The sequence below is a fragment of the Camelus ferus genome, chromosome 9, assembly GCF_009834535.1.
Source record: "Camelus ferus isolate YT-003-E chromosome 9, BCGSAC_Cfer_1.0, whole genome shotgun sequence".
Classification (NCBI taxonomy): Eukaryota; Metazoa; Chordata; class Mammalia; order Artiodactyla; family Camelidae; genus Camelus; species Camelus ferus.
In genome coordinates this window covers 66,378,513-66,403,683 of record NC_045704.1, presented here as the reverse complement: position 1 = coordinate 66,403,683, position 25,171 = coordinate 66,378,513, and the positions used below count along the sequence as shown (strand labels likewise).

The 25,171-nt window shown below is 33.9% G+C and overlaps 1 protein-coding gene across 4 annotated transcripts in view; it reads right to left on the bottom strand.

Moving 5' to 3' along the window:
* Positions 1 to 25,171, bottom strand: part of FNBP1L (formin binding protein 1 like) — a 100,965-nt gene that overhangs the window by 7,622 nt on the left and 68,172 nt on the right. For 2 of the 4 annotated variants that reach the window (XM_032487108.1, XM_032487109.1), the window contains exons 6-13: positions 21,744 to 21,848; positions 18,135 to 18,263; positions 15,796 to 15,942; positions 13,909 to 14,112; positions 5,593 to 5,702; positions 3,541 to 3,673; positions 3,052 to 3,146; positions 1,001 to 1,149 (exon numbers count right to left, since the gene is read on the bottom strand). In XM_032487108.1, coding sequence (XP_032342999.1) covers positions 1,001 to 1,149; positions 3,052 to 3,146; positions 3,541 to 3,673; positions 5,593 to 5,702; positions 13,909 to 14,112; positions 15,796 to 15,942; positions 18,135 to 18,263; positions 21,744 to 21,848 — 1,072 coding nt within the window. Of the gene's footprint in view, positions 1 to 1,000; positions 1,150 to 3,051; positions 3,147 to 3,540; positions 3,674 to 5,592; positions 5,703 to 7,753; positions 7,769 to 12,328; positions 12,488 to 13,908; positions 14,113 to 15,795; positions 15,943 to 18,134; positions 18,264 to 21,743; positions 21,849 to 25,171 lie in introns of all 4 variants that reach the window. The other 2 variants (XM_032487111.1, XM_032487110.1) reach the window with 2 other exon arrangements.

Below are 25,171 nucleotides of genomic sequence, written 5' to 3'. Positions count from 1 at the left end.
GGAAGAAGGAAAGAAAATAATCTGAAGAGAGAGCAGAGAGAAAAATAAGATTCAACTCTGCTAATGGTAGAAGCAGAGAGCTTCTCACCACAAAGCACAAGCTTCCTTCAAAACGCCGTCAGCCTCAGGGCTCTCTTCCCCATCCCCAACAATTAGCAGTGACAATTATCACAAATGAATCTTCATTTAACGTATACTAAATTCCTTCCTCACTCTACATTACATTATAGCAAGACCTTATTTAATATTATTTTCTCTGAATGAGGAATAACTAAAAACTACTCAATTTAAAAGAACAACACAATGGACTAATGGGGAAAGACCTTACATCGTACACCATTTTAGAACAACTTCTTTGTGAAGATGTTACTCTGCTCCTCTGTAAAATGAAAGAAGGGATTTTTCAAAGTCTAAGCGAGGGAAGGGTAACTAAAAGCCTGCAGCGGAGGGCCACAACGCCTTCCTCCTCTCCAGCTATCCCAGGGGAAGGGACGGCAGAGTCAGAAGCTACCACGTTCTCTTCTTCCCTCACCCGGAAAAACGGCCTCCACAGTCAGGATGTGGTGGTGGCACTCAGCTGTGCCATCTGCCTCGCGCCTGTCACTCAGTGTTAACAAGCTACAAGCAAGAGTATGAAGCGACTGCTATCTACCAGCCTTCCACTTTCTGGGTTGAGCTACATGCCCAAGAGGCTTCAACTCTGATGAGTACATCCGTAAGACTCTTGTGGGAAATTCTGTTATCAGCCAAAGTTCATAATTAAATAATTATCTTTATCAGGATGTTGATAACACAGGTAATTTTCTTTCAGTGCCACATATGTAAGAAAAATCTCTATATATGTTATACAGTTAAAACAAACTCACACTAATGAACTGGGATTATAATTTTCTGGCAATTATATTTTTTATTTAGCTAAGAACACTAAAGTGCATGACTCAGTGTGTGGAGATTTTAAGGAACCAATTTTATCAAATATGGTGTAATAAGAAAATCATACCATCGAAAGGGTAGATAGCTTTGCAGTGTCCAATAGCAGGCAAGGGATCATCGTCTTCAAATTCATCATCAAACTCACTATGGTGACCATGCTGCTGGGGTGGCCCACGGACTTCTTGGTTTGCATCATCAGTGTAACTTCCCTCAGGACTGTAAAACAAAATTATCTCTGGTCAAGTATCACAAACATGAAAATTTTTTATATTATCCACAAGTTGATCTCCTCAGGATCAATTCAGAGAATCAGGTATCAATGACACAGTTCTAAATTAAGTCTTTATTTTCTTAGATGTTTAAATATGTGTGTATGTGTGTGTGTGTGTGTGTGTGTGTGTGTGTGTTGCTTCTAATACAAAATGCTTCTTTATTGAATTTCCTGAAATTAAAAAATTAAAAGATTACAATGTTTTAGGTATATAACATCTATTCAGTATGTATGTCCATCACTGGGTCCAGAGGTAAAATGAAAAAATGTCATAGACACTTGTCTTTTATCATCCCAGATTCATCATCCCATCTTTTCCAAGAGAACCCTAAAATTTCTTAGGGGACCCACCAAGTCCATGTTCAATTCACGGGCTCAGGTGGAGTTGCTCTCTCTTGGCTCCAGAGGGCCCATCCTAGCAAAGTGAACAGCTCACTAGTATGCCTACAATCCAGTAAGATATGAGAGATGCCAAGTCTTTCACTTGGGATGGCTGAAAGAGAAGCTCCCTTCCTTTTCCACTGGATTTGAACCTGGAGAAATAGGAGCCTAGAGCTTTGGGACGATCACCACATAGAGCCTTAAAATGAAGCCAACACAGTGGAAGGTAGAACTGTGAGGCAGAGAGAGACTGAGTCCTGAGGGCATCATCTGAGTTCCTAGATCAAGCTCTCCCTGATCAGCCAATAAAATCCCTTTTTAGTTTAAGCCAATATGGGTAGAGCATTCATTCTGTCACTGAAAAGCAAAAGACTCCTAGTAAAATTATTTCCCAGTTCATCATGTTAACAGGGAAGTCAGTAACTAAGAAAATCCAAAAGAGCAGGTAAATCAAAGACATTTTCTTCTTAAAAAATGTGTAATTCAAAAAAGAGGGAAATGTTAATAATTTTGCTAAAGAATCAAATAACTGAGTAAGATTTTAGTGACGGGAAAACCTACACGGTGAGATTTAGCAGCACTTGCAGTCCGCCTGGAAGCCACCTTCCTAATAACACACCAGAGAGATTAGATTATTTTATCTAGGTTTTACCTAATAACAAAAACCAGGGTATGTGAGTATCTCTTGATATACTAAGGATATGTATTCTTTCAAAAAGTAGTAACGGAGAGGAAGAGGAGGAGGAACCAACGCCTGCCAAGCACATGACATTACCAGATATTTTACTACTAGGTGCTTTCTGTACGTTATTTCATTTATTACTAATAAGCCTGTATGACGGGCATTTTAACCTATTTTATACTTTAGGAAACTGAGACTCAGAGAGCATTAAAAATGAATCTGTTCAGATTACAATGTAACTGGGTAGTAAACCAAGATATGATATTAGATCTCTCAAAATCTTCTGTAAGGTAAATAGTAATTTGTTGGATTTTATTATGAAGGGGAAAAACATACTAAGAAGAGGGAGAAAATGTCACAAATGGTATGAAAACATGGGAACTTAGCAAAATGCCTTTTGGAAGTTCCAGACCAATCTAACAATATGCACTTTTTTTCCCTTCACAAAACTTTGAGCAATTTGACAGTTAAATTCTTCTATGGCATTAACTACCCAACTCCATCTAAACCTTAAGGAAATCTTCCCACGCCTGAGGAGCCTCTGTCTCCAGACTGTTGCTCCAAGAATTTTCCAAGTTCCTACCTCTGTTTTTGGATGCATGACAAACTAGAACTGAGCAGCAATATCTACTATAAAGAAACAAAAATTATTAAGGTTCAAATATTGAGTTATTAAAAAGCAAACCTGTTAAATTTCATATAATTCTTTTTTCCTAATTTAAGAAAAAAGAGTGATAAAAGTCTAGGGGAAAAGAAGAAATACAAATAAAATGCAAAAAATAACCTTTCTCGTCCCTGTGTTACAAGATGATTTATGTCACTGCTATGTCTTCTGTCTCCTCTCCCACCTGTTTTGCCTTCGACTTCAGAGAGCCAAGCCTTAGGGAAAAAATAAGTAAAACCGAGCTCAAAAAATATTTTTAAAATCTTTTAAGATAGTTTACGTTTAACGTGTGCTTTTAGTTTCTGTGATTATGTAATACTTAAGAGAAGAAAAACTTTATTCCAATTTGATCAATGATCAACTTTACAGCTGATTAAAAAAATAGTATGTTTAGTTTTACATAAAGTTTTAAATAAGGAAAAGATTTCAATGAGGAACTAATTCTAAAGATTATATACCATAATGATACCTTACTTTTAGATTATAAACTCTAAAATTAAATAAATATTTGAAGATAATTCTAGTAGAAACCAATCTATCAACCAATCTATCATGATGATGTTTATAAAAATGAATGTATCTCAGACAACTGCTACATAACAACCCTACCTCATTCTTGTGGATTTCCATTCTCAGGCGGTCAATGTTATTCATGGTCTCTGCTAACTTGGGCTGCAAGCTTCCTGGATCCCCCATTTGTGGATTTTTCTCATATACATCTTTCATTTTGTTGAGTGCATCTCTGAAAATGAGAAGGAAGCCACAAAATTAAATGATCACTTCATATGTTAAGTGAGTTTCATTTGATTATGGGACACACATGCAGCCTAATCTTACAAGAGTCTTATCTTTTCACATTCAAACACTACGTAGTTGAAGGTAATCTGCACAAAGCAGATAATGTGTATATAGTTAATATTTTATGGAGACAGTCTTTTAAAAAAACAATTAGAATTTAAAAAAAGATTTCATTTTTCACTTCTTGCTTCCTAAATGAGATTATACACACACACACAACTTAATCAAGGACTGCAGGAGAATATTCCTTAATTTTCTTAAACTCATCATGTCCCAAATCAAACTCATCATATTTCAAACCAGACAACGGTGTTCCTTCTGTCAGTTCACAGCACCATCGTCTGCCCACTCGTCCATGCCGCCTTTAACTTGCTCTTCTCCCTCTAAACTCATTCCCTCTTCACTTCTCTAATCATATCACTCTAGGCTATGCCTCAATAAGCTCTCCTTGTCTCTGGCATCACTAACACTTAATATTCTTTTCTTTCTTGATCGCCTAGTGTTTACATTTTCTTTTCCCTTCCCCTAAACTCTACTGTCTCCTTATCTCCCTTGCTGGCTCCTTCTCTTCTTCTGTTTATCATTTAAGCGTGTTACATAAAATGACAGAGGCTTCTTCTCATCTTATCCTATAGTCTTCCTTCCTAAGGATGATTTTTCATTGTTTCATTTGTTTTTTTCCAGTTTACTGAGATATAATTGTTATGTTTCAATATCAATCTATCTTTAGATGATCCTCAAATATGAATCTCCAGTCCTCTTTCTTTCCTAAGTTCTAGACACTCTGCACAAGTGCCCTGTTTATGGTCTACGTTCAATATCCCGTTTTTTGTATTTCTGTGCTTTCTTGGTGATTTTTCTGTTTAAAATAGTCCCTAAGCACAGTACTAAAGTGCTGTCTAGAGTTCTTAAGTTCAAGAGGTGCCTTCTGGAGAAAATATATGTGTTAGGTAATCTTTGTTCAGGCATAAATTATAGTGCTATTGAACCTGAGTTCAAATGAATCAACAACATATATTAAGTCACGTGTCTTTAAATAGAAACACATTTAAAACAAGGTTACGTATAGATCAGTTGATGAAAATGCATCCAGAGGCTAACCAGAGCCAAAACCTGTTTTCCCCATTTCAGTATTTGCCAGAATTAAGTGTTCAAAGTGACTTTATGGAACATAATTACTGCAAATAATGAGAATCAGCTGCACTCAATACCATCACACCTGATGTACAATTCTTAACATCAAAACCCAACCATTCATGCTAGAGTTTAAGCTCTAATTTTATCTTCAGTGTAAAAGCAAACAGTAAGTCACCAACGCACTGTAATAACCCTTTATTCATCACATCTGGATCTCTATCTTCATTAAAGCAAAACTGAACCAGTGGAAACTTTTTATAAAATTGGAAAAAAATTAAAGCTATGAGAGAATGAATCCGAGGCTCTAGGTATTCAAACACTGTTTCCCAACATTTCTGCTATAAACAAAATAATTACAGCCTCAGGTTTCTATTGAGCCCAACTTATATACCAAAGAAAGTAAAAATTTATCAAAGTATAAGGTGGTTAGTGTTGGTGAAACTACTCTTGATAAATCAAACTATTTTGCAAATTTATGGAAGGCATAAATATGTATATAGCATCCCATAAGTAATTGGCAACCTAAGAAATTCTCTAACATTTCATTTTAAAAGTGTGTCAAAGCAAACACAATTTTCTAAAGTTTAGGAGTGTATTTTTTCCTCAAAAGATATTTCAATGAGGATGTATAATTTTTAAGTGTTTTATACATCGCATTTAAACACATCATTCAAAGCAGACTCTGAAAGGAATAGCAATGGTGGAGAGGATTTAATGAGAAAATACTTTTGGTCCGATTCTTTCTGTAGTTCTCTGTTAAGCTCATCGATGCGCTGCTGTAGTTTTTTACGTCTCTGTTCTGGTGGCAGATGACTGAAATCTTCTAGTGCTGGGCCCTGAAAAGAGAATCTAAATCATTATAAAAGACATTTTCATGAGATTTTATTTCTGAAGTATACCCACTATAAAATAAGAATATGTATCAACTTTAACTTCAAATTAGCCCCAAACAACCCCTTTTAAGAAAAAAAAAATCTACATAGACATGTATATGTCTAATTAATTAAAACAATCAAATTGAAGAAAGAACTCAGATTCCAGTCAGTTTATACAATTATGAAACAGGATAGGTAAAAATATCACCAGATACATATAACTGGTAACTACCAGTATCATATTATTTTCAGGTCTTGGTAAAGTTAAAATAAATACAAATGAACCTTCTTACAGCAACAACAACAAAATGGAAACACGTAACATTTCTCACCTATACAAATTATTGTTTTATATATAACATATTACACCACATTCCCAAATCAAACCTATTACCATGACAGTCAGGATATAACAAATGTTTAGACTAAAAATATGACACGTTTTTATGATTAAGTAAGCAACTTACCTCATGAAGACAATCTAATTAATGAAATATATTTTGATATTACACAGTCTTTGAATGATTATATTTATTAAGCCATTTGTTAAAAGCAAAACATACCTGATCATTAAAAAACAAAACGTAGAAAACTATCCACTGAGTGAAATGTAAGTGGAACTTACATTCCAATAAGGAATTTTCAATTATCCTTTTGTACAACCAAATAACACACTTCAGTTGTTCCTGAAATAAAGATGTAATCCAAAGAAAGATACAATCCTTCGTTAGGAAGGATGGTTGAAGTTTGAAAACTTCTAGTGTTTTGATATTCAAGAAACTGTATCATTTAAGAACAAGTCCTTGTATTTAGATGTAAACTTCTGATTCAAATGTCTTTCTCCTCTTAAATGTTAATCATGTCACTGTGACCTTAGCTATCTTACTACAAATTACACAATCGAACTAATACTGACAACTACTGATTATTCCATTTAATACAAGCCCCATATTTTTACAAGATTTTAAATACTCAAAATTGAGGACAACTATCAATCTTCATTCTTTTTAAAAGGGAAATGTTAAGAACATGCAAGTTCAATTTTTCAAGTGTTGCTGAAATGAACTCCTAAAACAAAAGCATCCTCGCTCCTTGAATCACTTATGCCTACGATATACGCTAAACAGCTTTATTTCACCATCTTTAAGAATGCTTCCCTTATGTTTAAAAAAGATAAAACTCAAGATAAGCCATGATCAAACGTAACATTTAATTTATAACAAAATTTTTCACAAGTGGCCTTTACAGAATATAAGAACTAAACTCACTATTTCCTATGGATGTAAGAAGACTCTGAAGCACGTAACAAACTCTCCCACTAAGTGGGAGTTCATAAAAAGGCCAAACTGCAAGAGTCCTGAAGAAGACTGGTTTATCTTCCAAAAATGAGAAACCATGCAAGCACCCAATAAATTGGGGGTTAGGTCTTTACAATGTAGTTCTAGTAATTTGCTTGAAATATAAAGGAATATCACACACATACTCGCACACGCACGCGCACACACACGGTATTTAGGTATTTGTGCTTTTATTCCCATTCAGTAGTACAGAAGAAAGCACCAACTCTCTAATGAAATCAGTAGCAAATTCTTCTTACTTTTTGGAAAATCTAATGATTCTTGTGATAAACTACGAGTCAAATTTACACAATCTTTTCAAAGAATGTTAAGAAAAATCGTTTTTCTTCAATTTTCCTTTTGTAAAAACATGAACTTTTGTTCTACCATGTAACTTTTAAAGTGTTTTACTACAATTTTATTCTCTGTAACATGACAAAGATTCCGCCTAATAACATTTAAGAATTTAATGAGCTAATTACAGATAACCACATTTTAAAAATTTATGACATCAAGAGGTACTGGCATATGTTGGACTACGGATTAAATTATAAAAAGACACACACAAGGTGAACATGTGGGGATGTACCTTACCACTTGTTTTGAATTAAACAAAACAATGTTTTGTGATTATTTAATGTTGGCACAGTATATAGATCAGCACATAAGGCTTACCATCTTCACCGACCACTGAATAGTTCAATGGAAAACAGAAAGAAATGGTATATTATTCACATGAAATCATAATACAGAAGATGCAATAACTTATACTGTTTTTATAGTATTAAAATAAATCGTGTACAGTTCACAATCCAAACAATTATGCCAGAAAAACAATTTAACCACACTTTTTGGAAAGTAAATTACTTGCAAAAAAAATAATAAAATACACTGATGATAATGGGCAGATATTTTCTAAGTGCAACTAAAACTCAAAAGTAAACCGTAATCATTCTACCAGTAATCACGTATTCTTTTGCTTTTTAAAAGAGAATTTTTACATAAGTGGATTTCACTTATATAGCTCTTCATTCTCAAAATACTAATTATTTGAAAAGCTGAATATAAAAGATCTAATATTGGCCATTTTTAAAGAAATATTACATAAAATATTAAAGAATGGAACACTTCCCAATGCATTATGCAAAAACACCATTATCTGAATTTTTATAGTTCAAAATAGTGCTTTGAATTTAAATATGTCATGGGTAGGTAAGGGTAACATTTCTACTGTTGTTTTCAGGTGCTATTTTGAATGTATAGATACATTTAAAAAACACACTATTATCAAAATAATCAATGAGTCACCCAGATTCAAGTTTCCCATACATATTTCCTAACAGACAAATATATGAATTTTGCTTTGAAGATATAGCTTCTGTTTTTTAGTTTTCATTCAAAATCCATGAGCTCAAAAAGCAACACTAAAAATACGTAACTTCAATTTTTAGAAAAATTGGTTAAAATTTATTATTTCTGAAAACATGAAATACATAGCCACCAAGTGCTCTCATACAGTGTGTATATATGTATATGTACATATGACTGACGTTTTCTGTGGGTTAGCAGTGTTCTGCAACTGGCACTGCATCTATCCAGTATCCCAGCTAAACACACGTGCATACACACACACAACCTGTGACCCACGGTACACAGCAGAGCTTTACAAAGTTAATCTTCACGTTCATTTCATGTGTTTAGCAGCCTCTAAAATTTTTATTTGTCCCTGTTTTCTAAATCATGATGTCTTAGAGAAGGTGGGGGGACATCAGGTAGAATTTCACATAAAAATATGGATTTTAAAAAAGAGCTGACAAAAATATCTACCCCTTATCTCTGATGAACTGGCCATATACATTAATGGTTATGATGATAAGAAAAGATGACATTTGCTATCCATTATCTTTCCAAATTAAGCTTAACATTCTTTAGACTGTCAGTAGTTTCAGGGAATAAAAACCACAACTTATTTTTCTATGACAAAATTCTTGATAGATGATGAGAAGGCTTAAATTTTAAAGATATTACAGTCTTCTGTAAACATTATTAAAACAAAATCATATAGGTGACAAGAAACAAAATAGGTGAAGTATCTGAATTCATCTATTATGATAATTTTCACCAGCTAAATTTCTAAGTGATACAAATTATTTTTTCAGTTTATTAATACATGTTAGAGAAAACATTAAGATATTTATAACAGAAATATCAAATGGTTCAGCTTTTATCTAATCTAGTTTTACTATCAGTTAGGAATTTACAGTTTATTAACTTTAGATTTGGGGATATGAAAACTCAAGTTCTTTGTAAAATATCAGAAATATATTTTCTTTTTTAAAGTAATTCATGTTCAGTAGGGAAACTTTACTCTCACATGCAATTTGCATTTATCTATAACTAGAAGATTTCACATACCTACTAGATCTTAAGAAATATACAAGGGAGCTAAAAAAGGACATCAAGCAATTAAAATCACTAGGCATATTTAATTTAAAGGTAGGAAAATCCTGAGAACTGTATTCTGGATAAATAAAAGCTTACAAAAATGACTCTATAGAAGTTCGTAAGATCATGAATAATTTAGACAGAAAATATGGACTTGTTACTGCTAGATAAATATACCTCTTAAAAAAAAACAGAGAATACCCAGAGTAAGCGCTAATGAAATAGCTATAGAATAAAAATTAAGAAAAGAATAATTTTGGGGTGTGCACCAAATATCTATTAATGGTTTGATCTTGATGACACATGACGAAATTATAGATCCTCGTCCCTCAGAAAAGGTCTACCAGCAGCACCATCAAATTCAAAAACATTGGTCCACGGTAACATTTCTCATATCCTTAAAGATACTGGGAACTGCATATGCTAGGTTTTCTTAAGAAAGAAAGAAAAAGAAATTTGAGTTGTTTACAAAAGCCAAATGCAAGTATTTAGGAAAACTGACATTAACAAATATAGCTCAAAAACAAGAGTTTCTGATTTGAATTTAAATGGTACAGCTTTAAAAAAAACCTTAAGTGTTTGTAAGTTTAATGGACTTACATGTAAATCCATGTAAAAACTATACATAAACTAGCTTTCTAAAGCTCCTCTTCTTTTTTAATTATTCTATACTGAGAAAATTCTTAAGTGGAAAGAAAACATCTCTGTGCATTAATTTGGAAATAGTATCTAGTAAACTACCAAACACCAATCCAAACAGAAAGAAACTTCTCAATGCCAAGATAAAAACTACTTCCTGCTCTGCCCTCCAATCCCTAGCTGGTTTGCTTGCTGTATTTTCTACCTTGCACACTGCTTTTTTACTTCGGCATGATGACTAATGATAAAAGTGGGACTGTTATGGCCCTCTGGAAATAGGACTCCCCCCTAAAAATTACTAATATTTAAAATTAAAGCAGTATGTAGAAATATGATAAATAATGACCAAACTACAGTTATAAAGTTCTACCTGTGGATTTATTTCAATAAAAACGAAGGTATCACATATTTATAAGCTTCTCTCTCTGGGGTTCACAGTTCTGTCTAATCTGTTTTTCACAGAATTACATTTACTTCACATCTCTAAGACTATGCTGTGTCCATACACTATAAATGGGTCTGGTAGCCTCAATATGTAGGATATATAAATGATTTCAAAAATATTGCAATTTCTCATGAAATGCAACAGAATATTAATGAAGTCCAAATCATCATAGAGAAGACAGACGGTAGTTAAATTCTACCCTCATAACTCAGACAACAGAAATCACAGATATGATTTCTTTAAGTCTTTCCAACAACTGTTAAGAACTTTTAAAAGTGATTACAGGTACCTGTAGTGCCTGCAGGTATAATGCAGATTTATTCACAGGGACTTTTCAAAAATGTCATGAATTAACCTATAATATTATCCATATACAGAATTAGGTGAGGGAGATACAAAGAAGTTCACGTCATCACTAGAAAAAAGGAAGTCCCAAAAGGAACATAATACTCTAGGACATTTCTGCTGCATTACAGACATCATTTAAGCTTGCCATATTGTTTTAATGGAAAAGTAAATAATAATATAATCTTACCCTAAATTAATACATCTTGTTCTACACGTGGCCAAAAGAGAAATCCAAAACTAAAGCAATTTAAAGACAGAAAGGGCTACAAAAAATAAGAAAAACAGGCTAGACAGAGAAGGAAAAAAGAGACAAGAGAAAGAAGGAAGAAAGGTGGAGAGGAGAGGAGAGGAGAGGGGGAGAAGCAGGAAGAGGGCGGGGAGAGAGGGAGAGCAAGCAAGAGCACGCCCAGTCACAGTGAACTGGTGTTAGTGTCGGGCTTCTCACGACACTCAGTCTGAGTTCTCATCTGTGGGTTATCACACCTAGTTTTTCATGTGTCCAAACAAATGCTCATACAAATCTCGTAAATGTATAAATGTATCTAAATTATGAGCTATGAATGTCACAAACACACCCTTAAAATCAGATGAAAAATTAGCCTAATACAGTAATACCAGTTTATCAGTAGTATAACAGTTGTTGCTAAGAAAAATTTAATATTTGCTCTTTACTATTCTAAAATTTTTCATTTACAGAGTATCTTTAGTTATAAGCAAATGCCAAAGGCTAGCCTATTGGAGAAAAAGGGAAAAATATGATAATACTTTACTTTTTTTAGTTCAAGAAAACAAATTCCATGTAAAAATGACTCAATATCTACTATTTTTATAGGCTTTATAGCTTACAAAATATTTTCTAGTACATTGTCTTAATTTGATCTATAGTCTTGACATTTAACATGCCTACCTTTAATTTTTTATTTATCTATTGGAAATTGTGTTTTATGCTTTTAAAAGTAGGGCAATTAAAATTGAACTTCATTATTTTGTCAACAAAGTAATGTTATAAATTCACAGAAGTCATCATTAGTGACAAATTATTACATGAGTAACTCCAGTGACAAATTACTGAAAGTCTTAAAAATGTAAATACATTACAAGACAATGGTGGACATATGACTTCACATAAACAAAAAAAATAGCTAGTATGATTGTACCCAGCACCCTCTTTATAATACCATTCTTTCATGGTTGAGCATTTCAAATGTTATACAGAGGAGTTGTCTTTAACTTGAGGGCAGCTATACTGAATTCTGTGGTGTTTTAAACTACATATTTATAGGAGAGAGCCTTATAATGAGGGTGGAGAGTATTAGAAGCCACACTACACACACAATAGGCCATCATGCATTTTAACCCATTATTAAACTTACCCCTCTTTTGAGACTTCTGAAAGAAGGAATTCTGGGCTTCCCTGTTTTTATTTCATTCATACAATAATGCACGGGCTCAATGGAGAATGTGAGAAACTGGGACCCGTTAGGAGTACTGGATGTGAATAAACTAGCAGGGGTTAAGGGTGGGGACTGTGGCTAACATGGAAATAAAGAGAGGAATCAATAAGCCAAATGTGCATAGTTTTTTTCCTAAATGAAAATTCTATTTTTGGCAACACACTTTTCACAAATTATCTCAAATAAAGTTTTCTATAAAATACAAGAAAGTTAACATAATTTTGCCCAAAACTATCATTTTAAAAAGTCAAATTTACTTTAAAAACTGTACCATTTCACTTGATCATTTTTTACAAGTTTACAGATTAAAAATACAGAGTATACAAATTATAACGTTAGAGCAATATGACCTAGATAAAAAGAATTCCCTTCTGACTTTAAGAATATCAGCACTCCTAGTTAGACACACTAAACCTCTACTTGTCAGAGGTGAAGGCAGCAGCTACAGGCAAAGTTATCGAAACAGGCAATGTCTATCAAGAAAAAGTATTCACAGATTATCATCGCAAGTAGGCAAAAAAATGTCATTACATTTGTGGCTTTCCTCTCAGACTATTTCTATTTCATCTTTATTGCATCTCTTTTCTTAAAAGAATTTTCAGCATTTCTTGTTTTTCTAAGCTTTCCTAGCTATTCTGATCTGACTTTAAAAAGTCTCACCTCTGAACTGGACAATATTATGAAAAGCATGAATAAAGCTTCAGTTAACTATAATTGTGCTTCTAACGATATCTATAGATATACTATAATTTGAGATAAACTTTATCTACATTCATATGTCCAGACCAGAAAAATGAATTAAGATAATCATGTATACTTTAATAAATACAGCACATCAGATTAAAAGTGCAAATTCTCCTACTGATATGACACTATTATAATCACTAAATTGGTAAGAACATTAAGCACCCATCTATATCATTTGCTTATCTGCCGAGCTAAATTTATCTAGCACATCAAAAGATGGGTTTCAAGAAGTTAAGAGATTCTCCTAGTGAACTAGAGATTTTTTTTAAACTTCAAATAATCACACACATTGAGCCCTTCCCACTATATATTCACACAGATGATAAAAATAACTTTATTAGTAAGATCTATAAGATCTAATTTGACATTTATTATTGCTGTGGTCAATCATTCCAGCTGAGAACTGCAATTTTGTGGTCTTACTGTCAGTCAGATCATAATGTTTCCTTAAAAATTTGATTGAAACTTCATGCAAATGGAATTTCAAAAGCATGTAATTTAAGAGACATTAACAACTTACTTAACATTTTTACTCATTATTAAGTGGTGGTAAAATGTTAAATCCAGACATAGTTTTTACTATTAAGGTACAAAATTCTATGTGTCTGCTAAGTGAAAAGTTAACTGAATCATTCAAATAAAAATATTTATTTTCTATTTAATAGACGACCATTATCCATTTAATACCTAAATCAATTTAAGCGACAAACTAAAACAGAATTATTAGCATAGAGGAATTCTATGACTTTTACCTTTGGCTTCTTTCCAAAGAGCCACAGCTTGCCCTTGGCCTTTCCTACTGTGGTTTTGGCATCCACCTTCCCAATTTCCTGTTTGGATGCACTGATAGTCCCATCAGAAATGGTTCTATAAATATGCTGACTGTAATCTTCAAATGGAAAGTCTCCTGGAGGTTCAAATCCAGACTTGAAGGAGTCTACTACCATCTGAGAGTCCTATACACAAGAGATATGCTTTTAAAACCATTTCATTTGCTTATAATACCATATTAGCTTTCAAAACATTAATCTATGTAAGAGAACAACAAATAAAGATTTAAATAATTCTACGATAATCATTAAAGGTTTAAAGTGAGTAATTTCTTCATGTAAATATGTAATAAACTCTAAATATTTTAATTCCTATAAAAATACTAATTTACAAATTACCATTTTATTAATTTGTAATATTCATGAATGTTTTCACTACATAGCTTTAGCCCACTGAAATTCATCTTAACATATCAGCTAGCTGATATGTGAGATCTACCTGACAGAAAGAACATACGAAGAGGTTATTCTCAAGTAGAAATTCTAAGTTTTAAAGGAAAAAGGAGTTCTGCTTTACAGCATGTCTACAAAGAAGATGACCTTTGGAACAGAGGAAAGGGCATCTAATTGTAAAAGAGGGTGAGGGATGAGCAGAAATTCATTTATTCACCCAACAGGGGAAAGATTAAATAAAATACATTAAAGACATATTTGAGAATGTTAACAGAAAGATCTCACAAACAGTAGAGAGTACAGAAAGCAACTTTGAAATTACAAAGTTCAATACCATTTACCCAAAACTTTAAAACTCACATAAGTACTATATATTGGTTTTGGACATACATACCTCTATCTGAATGTTCTACTAACACCTTGAACTCATTATTTTGAAGAAAATAATTTATCTCTACAAACTCCTCCCCCAAACTGTAACCACCTCTCTTACTCCTATTTCTGTTAATAGTACTTTTTATCTATCATTTAGCCAAGAGTTATCCTCAAGTCATACCTCCTCTTTTTTTTTTTGTCACTAATACCACCCCCACTAATCATTTGCTAACAAGTAAGAAGAGTGAGAGAGGAGAGACCTAACTATTTTGTAATGTTGGATCCAACCATACCAAGTATAAATGTATCTTTGAATCCCCAATTAAAGAACCCCAAATCCTCTTTTTAAAATTTAAGTCCGAATTGTATTTGTTACAGGGAAGCTGCTCGCTAATATAAAACCAATTTGCTGTAAAGACTAAAATATGTAGTATGTACCTGGCACTCCCCAAACGCTAATTCTCTTTTCTTGCTCTTCCCTCATATCCTCAGTTTCTGTTAACCAACCTTCTTGGCCACTAAATCAACATTTACTGAGAAATGACCAAGTACAAGACTGCTAGACCTTAATCAAGATACAATGTGATTAGATTTATTTCCTCAAGAGGAGCACCGCTGTTCCAGTTCCCTCCTTTTCTCACGAGTCATCATTCCATACACTACCTATGCTTTGAAATCCAGTGCAAGTGCCAACTCTCGTGTTACGAGCAACAACTGTAGACTTGACTATTTCCTTCTCTAAACTTTCACTAGACTAATACAGTTTGTAACATACAGTTCAGAGGTTAGTTATACTCTTGGAATAGAACTAGAAAATTAGTGGGGAAAGGAAAGAGAAGGCTTCGAACTCTTTTCTTTTAAACAATTATAGCCTTAGTGTTTAGTAGAATGGTCCTTACAGCCAAAGGAGTCCAATCTATTGCCAGACTTACTTCTACAGAATATAACTTGATGAATCAACTAGCACAATTACTTCCTCACTTTCCCAATTCACTAACTTAAAGCAAATACATCATTCAAATGTAATTATAAAGCACTTACTCGTCTTTCATCAACTGATTTTGCTGCAAGAATCATTCCTTCCAAACACTTTGAAATGATAGGAATAACTTTGCGTTCCGAGTCCGCAAATCCTCTGTAACACTCACTGAGTTTAATAGTCCTTCGTTCATCCATTTCTTGTAGTTGCTAATAATTAGGAATTAAAAAAAAAAAGGAAAACAGTTTTCTTTTCATTCTGAAGCAACCTCCTTCAAAATTAAAAACAAAAATTTTAACAGGTGGCTACCAAATTAAAGTACTTAAAATTTGAAGGCTGTTAAATGGCAAAAGAAAAAATAATTCAGGGCTTTTAGTGCGTCCTAAAACCACATGACACCAGTTTCCAAGCCTCCTAAGGGACCCTCTACAGGCTACCAGCTCCCAGCCTCACACAACCTCAGCGTGTCACGCTTCAGTCAGGGCAGTTACCACTGTTTATGCTTCCAGGAAAAGTTTCATTTGAAAGCAGAACTTTGACACTTTTTTCCTTTTTAGCAATTGGCCTACAACATATACAAATCTGAGACTTGTAAATCCTTAAGTTAGTTCACAACACTTTGGTAAGATCCGACTAGTCCAAGAGTCCCTGGTTGACCGCACACCGACAGGTACCCAGACCTACCACAATCTACAGCCCAGCGTGACTATCAAAAGGTTGGGGACACAAGAGGAAAAACAGGAAGCCACAAGGTCAAAGTGGTACATGTATGGAATCTTCACAATTCAAAAATTCACTGACACATGCCACTAAGAATTGTATCAGGTCACATGAAGCCAAATAACGTAAAGGCATTTTTTGACACTTCCTATTTGTCAACAATGACCTTTTTTATATATATCTCAATAAAACTGGAAGGTGAAAGAAAAAAAAAACCCAAAAAAATGAACTTTTTTCTCCTAGGAAGCAGATATACTGCTCAAGTCCCCTTACTCTCATAGCTTTCATACTACTTTTTCCTCTTTAATTACATCCCGAAGCCTCAGAATTTATTTTGACACCTGCATTTTCACAAAAGAACTGCTCCCAACATTGCAAAGTGGCAAGACTGCTCCATAGCAAAGTCCAAACAAAAGCATCAAAACCCTAAACGCAAAAAGCAGTGGGGTCTGCAAGTTAAGGTCTCCCCAGAATATGAAGGCTTTAATAAGCCCAGAAAAGCACCAAAGAGTAAGAACTGGTGGACTGGATTAAATGACTGAAACCTGATACCCTCCCTAGTCCACCGCCGCTCACTGTGCTTCCTTCGCACTTCCGACTGGCCTTAGGGGGGGGAGCAAAGTGTATTTGGGCAGACACTCCGTTCACGTAAACTCCACTCTGGCAGGTACTACCTCTTTCAGTAGCATTTCACTAAATCCCTTTTCTGTAATTTCTCTTCTTTCTAGAAATAAGCAGTAACATAATTTAACTCTCACATAAATTCCAGGGTCTTTATCTGAAGGCTGTTTGGCAACTGCTATCATCAAATAATGATGGATGGCATTTATCAACCTGAATTACATTTATGATCTGGCAGCTAGGAAGACAAGCAGGCAAATGCATTTCATAAGATTTATTCCTGCCATCTGGACTAATGCCAATGATTCTGTTACGGTGTCAAAAAGCTTCATCCCAATTCTAGGTGAGAAGACTACAACATACAATTCCAATGAATTCCCCCATCTCATAATAATTATCTAGAAATTGTCATTGTTTTAGTGGACTGTTTAATATACTAATAATAAATCTGTAGAAAAATTTGTGATTTCAAAGTTAGTAAAAATTTATTTTCAAATCTACAATCATAAAGAAATTTTTATAACATTTTTTAGAGTTATAGTCATTTTACAATGTTGTATCAAATTCCAGTGTAGAGCACAATTTTTCAAGTTATACATGAACATACATATATTCATTGTCACATTTTTTTTTCACTGTGAGCTACCATAAGATCTTGTATGTATTTCCCTGTGCTATACAGTATAATCTTGTTTATCTATTCTACATTTTGAAATCCCAGTCTGTCCCTTCCCACCCCCGCCCCCTTGGCAACCACAAGTTTGTATTCTATGTCTATGAGCCTGTTTCTATTTTGTACTTATGTTTTGTTTTGTTTTGTTTTGTTTAGATTCCACATATAAGCGATCTCATATGGGTATTTTTCTTTCTCTTTCTGGCTTACTTCACTTAGAATGACGTTCTCCAGGAACATACATGATAAAGAAATTTCTTATCACTAATCTTGATGACTAGTGAATCTAGAAACATTCTGATCAATGGCTGAATTTTAAAGTTTTACATTTAAAGACTAGCTCTTCCGTATCTAAAATTAGATTAATTTTGTATCTCTAAGTTTTACCTTGTAGATTTGAGGAATCACTACGTAGAAATGTTTGTGCTGTTCTCCATTAAAGTTTTGTAACTGTGCAGCATATTCATTCTTATTTTCGTCAGCCATATGTGTACGCAGGTTCAACTGCTGTTTAGCCTAGAAGTAAATTGGTCCACACCATTACCAATGAGAACAAGAGTAACAACATCACAGCTAATCACTTTTCTAGAAGTTATATCAAAACTAGACTTATTCTAACTACTGATATTGTGTCAAATTAAAGGAGATGCTTACAGATCCCATGGCCAGAGCAGGCTCCCTACTGCAAAATTCCCTTGCTCTCACTGCAATAGTGAGTTCTACCCTTTGTAATAATCCATTCAAAGCAAGTTCCTCCTTAACAAATCCAGATTTTTTTAATTAAATAAATGATAATATTATGGTTTGAAACAGTAAAGCTTTTCATCAGAAGAGAAAAAAGCATCAGCGATAATTTACGTAGTTACAAAGTTAACAGCAAAACATTTCTCTAAACACGATCCAGCTATATTCAACTCAACCACAGTGAATGTGATTTGGGGATAATGCAATGTTTAACAATCATTTCCACCTCCAGACAAAACCAGATACTTCAAGGAATGTTTGTTTAAAATATAGTTCTGTTCATCCCAAGTTCTTGTAGAAATGCTTTTCGAATGAGTCATTAGTACCATCTACAATGGTGAAAACATTAGAATACAAACGACACAAATCATTAATTCCAGATTTATTGGAAGAGAATCTAAACAATGTTCTCTCAACTGTTCTAAAGTAATAGGAAAAAACAAAAAATTGAACTCAATTTTTCAGTGTTCCAAGCTATAAGTCATGTTATATGAGAGTGCTCTGAAAACTGTAAAGCACACTGTGAATACACATCATTATTCTAATTCTAGTTTTTACAACTATTGTCTCTGACCTTCTAACAGCAGGTCCACAAGGTAGTTCTTCTGAATTCAAAAACTAACAGGACTACAGAAACAGGTGCTAAACAAATATCCATTTAACCCACAGTGTACTTGAAGATTGTAAGTACTACGGAAACTAAACACTATGGCCCAAAGTATTTCTACAGAAAAATACACTTCAAGTTCCAACCTGGGACTGTCAGTACACATTCATCCACTCCTTCCCCTTTTTCTCTCTCCTCCCACAAGTCATGATGGAAGAAAGGATTCCAAAGTATTCTCTACCCAAAATGGTTCTGTAGGGGAAGCTCCTCCTGTTCCATGTCACTGGCTGTGATTCCCAAGGCCTGGGACAAAGGCTCCAGCACAGTAATGTAAGAGTATAAGGTTAGCAGCTGAAATAGTTGATGCCTTCTCTGGCATATTTTGGGCTTTACACCTATTGTCTTTCTTTCTCTTTTCATAGTCCATTAATTTTTTAAACTGTGGTAGAATACACATAACAAAATGTACCATCTTCATCATTTTTAAGTGTACAGTTCAGTAGAGTTATATATATTCACAAAGTTGCGCAGCTGCATTCCTTTTCTTTAGGAAGATACAGTAATCAGCCTACTCCCTCTACTTTTTTTTTTTTTTTTAAACTTTTATCAGTAGTTGCTTGAAACTATGTTCCCTTTTCTCCCTGGTCCCTTCAAACAGAATTCCTCTATTCTCTAGCTCCTAAAGCAAACCTTAAAAAAATCTCTTCCTAATACTCTAGTAATTAGAAGGATTTCAAACAAATAAGAATAAAAAAGGAAGATGTAAACATTAAAATTCTGAACTAGTTAGGCCAAACTAAGTAGTAGGTATATTATATCTAGATTTCAAGATAACTGACCAGTCTGTAAAATACCTTTGTAGACAAAATAAAGAAATACTTTAAAAATGAGAGTCCAGTTAAAGAGTTTCCTTAACTTGCCTAGTAGTTAAACTATGTATTCAACTGATATCTGGTAAGTCAAGGGAATTCCTGAGCACTCAGTGTCAACCAGCAAGGAAGTCTCCCATACAGCAAACAGTGCTGTTGGCAAGTGCTGTGGTCCACATTTTCATCGAGTAATGATAACACATTATGTGTACGACATGATACCCGAAGGGAACTACATTAACACAGTGGATGATCAAAATCAGTAGCCAGAAATCTTAAAGCAGGATCAGATCTAATAATTGATAAAGATGTACCATATGCATTTAAAATACCAACAGTACCAATTCCGTTCTGTCTGAGACACACAGTCTCATACCACACTACATATGAAAAGACATGGGGATTTCAATTAACCATAAACTCAAAGAGAGTCAATCCAAACAATGCGGGGGCCCAAAAAAAAAATGTCGATACACATTTAGACTATAATTAACATAAATTTAGTGATCAAAACTAGGGCATTAATCAAACTCAGAACTGATCAGATCATACCTGGACTATACCCAATTTGAGGTAATACGCTTTTAGTGGAATACTGATGAATTAAAAGATATGCAAAAGAAAGCAGTCATCATGAAAGGTAACTTGAAGCTATTTCATATGTGGAATAATTGATGAAACACAGTTCACAACAGTTCAATCTGCTACAAATATATAAAAAACCTATTTTGAGAAAAAAATAGATTTGATATTTTTCTGGTACCTCAAAGAAACTAAAGCTGAACAGGGAGACAAGTGGGGTCTATATAAGGAAATGTTAAAGTTTTTTAAAAAAATGAACAGACTGCTTTAAGATTGTATGTTTCCAATGACAGGGAACCTACTATCATTAAAGGTATACAAGTTATTAAAATTAGGGTAGACAAGATAAAAGCATCACAAGTCACACCAGAAGAACTTTAAGGTAACTGTAACCTGAAATTTATCTGATTTTAGGGTTTTTAAAAAACTGGTACAGAACATGGAAGGTAGAACATAAATTATTCCTCCCTTCTTATTTTTTTCATGTTCTAATCCTATAGGGAATTATAAAATTCTAAGGAGAAAATACACGAATAGTAGGCATTTGTATATACAAAAACATGGGGTCACATCCATCTATATTTCAAAATCCCAACATTTCAGCACTACATTGTGTCAAATGTTCTCAAAATAAAGAGCATAGAGCAGGGGAGAAGGAGAAGCTAAGCAGCAGCAGTTATGGGGCTGATTCTCCCAATAGTTATGCTACGGAACAGCTGGTCCAGAATCAGCCAGTAAACGAGGAGAGAGAGTTCAGTTTTCCAAAATGAATGAATGCTTGACTTAATTAATAAACAAACAAATGGTAAGTATCACACCGCTGGCAGTTTTATCACGTTTTCCCTTCCACAAAGCTGGGAAGCACGCTACCCCACCTCTATCTGCATACCCCGTCAACATAACTTAGACTTTCTACCTGATTTTGGAATATGATAGAAGTTCATTCCTAATAGCAACTGTGTCTTTCCTACACACTTTGAATGCAGGTAAGACATGAATACGTTAACTTACTTTGTTGTAATTACTTTCTCAGACTAATATGTGTAATTTAAAGTATGCAAATATTTGTGTATTTTAGATTTAGATGTAGTATGTCTCTTGGGGAAACTCTAATATCAACACAAATATTGTAACTACTCTCCAAATGCAAGTAATAATATTTTGATATCAAAGTCAGTCTGGATTATTTCTTACCTTTTCAACATCTGCCTTGGTTGCATTAGTATCATTATCCAATCTTTCATAACTCTGTTGTGCCTTTTCTGCCTCTCTACATTCTCTTTCAAATTTCTTTTTACTCTGTTAAAAAAATTAAAATACAATACTGAGAAATAAAATTAGATTTATCTCATTAAAAAGTAACAAATAATACTAAAATTTATATGGAACCACAAAAGACCCAGAATTGTTGAAGCAATCCTGAGAGGAAAAAACAAAGCTGGAGGCATAACCCTCCCAGACTTGAGATAATAATACAAAGCTACAGTAATCAAAGCAGCATTGTACTGGCACAAAAACAAGACATATAGATCAATGCAACAGAACAGAGAGCCCAGAAATAACTCACACACCTATGGTCAATTAATCTTCAAAAATGGACGAAAGAATATACCATGGAGAAAAGACAGTCTCTTCAGCAAATGGTGCTGGGAAAGCTGGACAGTCACATGCAAATCAATGAAGTTAGAACACTCCCTCACACCATACACAAAAGTAAGTTCAAAATGGATTAAAGACCTAAATATAAGACATGACGCCATTAAACTCCTAGAAGAGAACATAAGTAAAACATTCTTGGACATAAATCATAACAATATTTTCTTAGATCAGTCTCTCAAGGCAAAAGAAATAAAAGCAAAAATAAACAAATGGGACCTAATCAAACTTGAAAAGAAGCTTTTGCACAGCAAAGGAAACCATCAACAAAATGAAAAGACAACCTAAGGACTGGGAGAAAATATTTGCAAATGATGCGACTGACAAGGGGTTAATATCCAAAACATACAACCAGTTCATACAACTGAATATCAAAAAAGAAAACCCAATAAAAAAATGGGCAGAAGACCTAAATAGACATTTTTCCAAAGAAGACATACAGACAGCCAATAGGCATATGACAAGATGTTCAACATCACTAATTATCAAAGAAAAGCAAGTTAAAACCACAATGAATTATCACCTTATGCTGGTCAGAATGATTATCATCAAAAAGTCTACAGATAATAAATGCTGGAGAGGGTGTAGAAGAAGAGGAACCCTCATACTCTGTTGGTGGGAATGAGAATTGGTGCAGCCACTGTGGAAAACAGCAGGTTTCTCAAAAAACTAAAATCAGAACTGTCATATGATCCAGCAATCTCACTCCTGAGCATAAATCCAAAAAAGATGAAAACTCTAATACACACACACACACACACACAATGAAATATTACTCAGACATAAAAAATGAAATATTACCATCTGCAGCAACGTAGATGGACCTAGCTTAGTATGAATGGATCATACTAAGCAAAGTTAAGTCAGACAGAGAAAGAGAAATATATGGTATCACTTACATGTGAAATCTAAAAAATAATATAAATGAATCTATATACAAAACAGAAACAGACTCACAGACACAGAAAACAAACTTACGGTTACCAAAAGGGAAAAGGGATAGGGGAGGGATAAATTAGGAATATAGGATTAATAGATACAAACTAGTATACACAAAATAGATAAGCAACAAGGATTTACTATACAGCACAAGAGCTATATTCAATATCTTATAACAACCTATAATGGAAAATAATCTGAAAAATTTATTTATGAATTGCTTTGCTGTACACCTAAAATACAATATTGTAAACCAACTACATTTCAGTTTTTTAAAAAGTAACTTTAAATGTTGCCACTGTGTATTGTATAAAATTGCACACTAAAATTTTTCCAAATTAGAAAAGAAATTTTACTATTACAATCAAACTATGTGCCTTAAATATCAGATGTTATAAGACTATGAAGGAAAAAAATAAGGATGACTAATATTTATTATATATCTCATCTCTTCCAGATAAAAACAGCCATATGTATTTTGTAATTTTTTATTTTATGCTAATCTTCATCTGGAGTTTTTTGGTTTGTTAGGTGTTTTTGTTTGATTTTTGTATATTTGTTTGGTTGACTGGTTTCATTGTTTGGTTTTTATTTGGGGGAGGGGGGAGATCCCAGTGTAGCTTGGAATGTTGGAAACATCCCTCCCAAGTAGTTCTGTGTTGTTTCTTCCCAGTGTACCAGGAATACCATCAGCCCAGAACAGGCCTTTAAAATTTTTTTAATTTAATTCAAATTACTATTACTTTGCAAAAGCTATTCACAACTGAGTGTGTGATACACTTACTTTCCTTCAAAAACTTTTTTTTTATTCTGGAGTTAATGCCTTTTCCTAAAAAAAAAATTCTGCTTAGTTGTCAATGTTCTTTTTTCTAACTCAATTCTAGTTTCCCCAGTTTTTTAAACCTCTCCTCAGTTAACTCGAACACATTCAGAAATTCTATCAATTTTATTTCCTTAATGAAATCAAGAGCCCAGAGGCTTCTGACCTGTCGAGATTTAGACTGGTCACCGAGCTAGGCCTACTGCATAGCTGCCACCTTGGGGTTCACCTCACCATCATGATGGGGGTTCCTTTCACCTCTCCCTTGATTTGAATCTCCGATTTCCTAGTTCCACACCTTCCCCCTTCTTGGTTCATTTCTCTATTTCGCTGGAACACATTCAGCAGTAGCTTCCTTAAAAAAAGGTTTGTGGAAGACAATGTTTTAAGTCTCCATGACCGAAAACGCCTTTCCATCTATTCCAATTGAAACAATTTGGCTGGATGTGAAACTCTGAGTAGAAAACTCTTCCTTAGGAAATGTAAAAGTACCACTCCACTGTCTCCTGTATTCCTGCTTCCATTCTGAGTCCTAATCCTTCGCATAAAACATGTTTATTTTCTATTTTGTTTTTCCTCTCTGGAGGTTGGTAGGACCTTCTCTCTCTCCTAACTGTTCTGAAAGCTATGTCTGGTTGTGAATCCACCGTGCTGGGTACCTATCTGGAAAATCCTTTCCCATCTGGAAACTCATTTCTTTCTGTCCTAGGGAAATTTTCCTGAATTAATTTTACCCAACCATCTTCTATGTTTTCTCTTTTTTAAGATGCTTATTACCTTGAAAATGAACCTACAGGATGAGTCCTCTTATTCTCTTGTATTTTCTCTCATATTTTCAACCCCTGTCATTTTGCTCTACTTTGAGAGATTTCTTCAACTTCATTCTTTCCAGGGAGCTTTTCATTTCTGCTATTATCATGTTATTTTTTGCTCTTGTATGTTCCTTTCTTAACAGCATTTTCTTCCTATTTCATGGATGTAATAGCTTCTCTATTCCCTATGAGAATATTAATAATAATTCTGTGTTTTGCTTGTTTTGCTTTTTAATTTCCATTTCCTATCATAGTCACTGTTTCTTCAAAGTTGCTTTTTTTTTTTCTGCTTAGTAGTTTTGATGTCACTGTTTACATTAGATGCTTTCTTTAAATGTCTGGGGATCCTTGCCTATTTGCTCTTATTTAAAAAACTAATTGGATTATGACCTTTC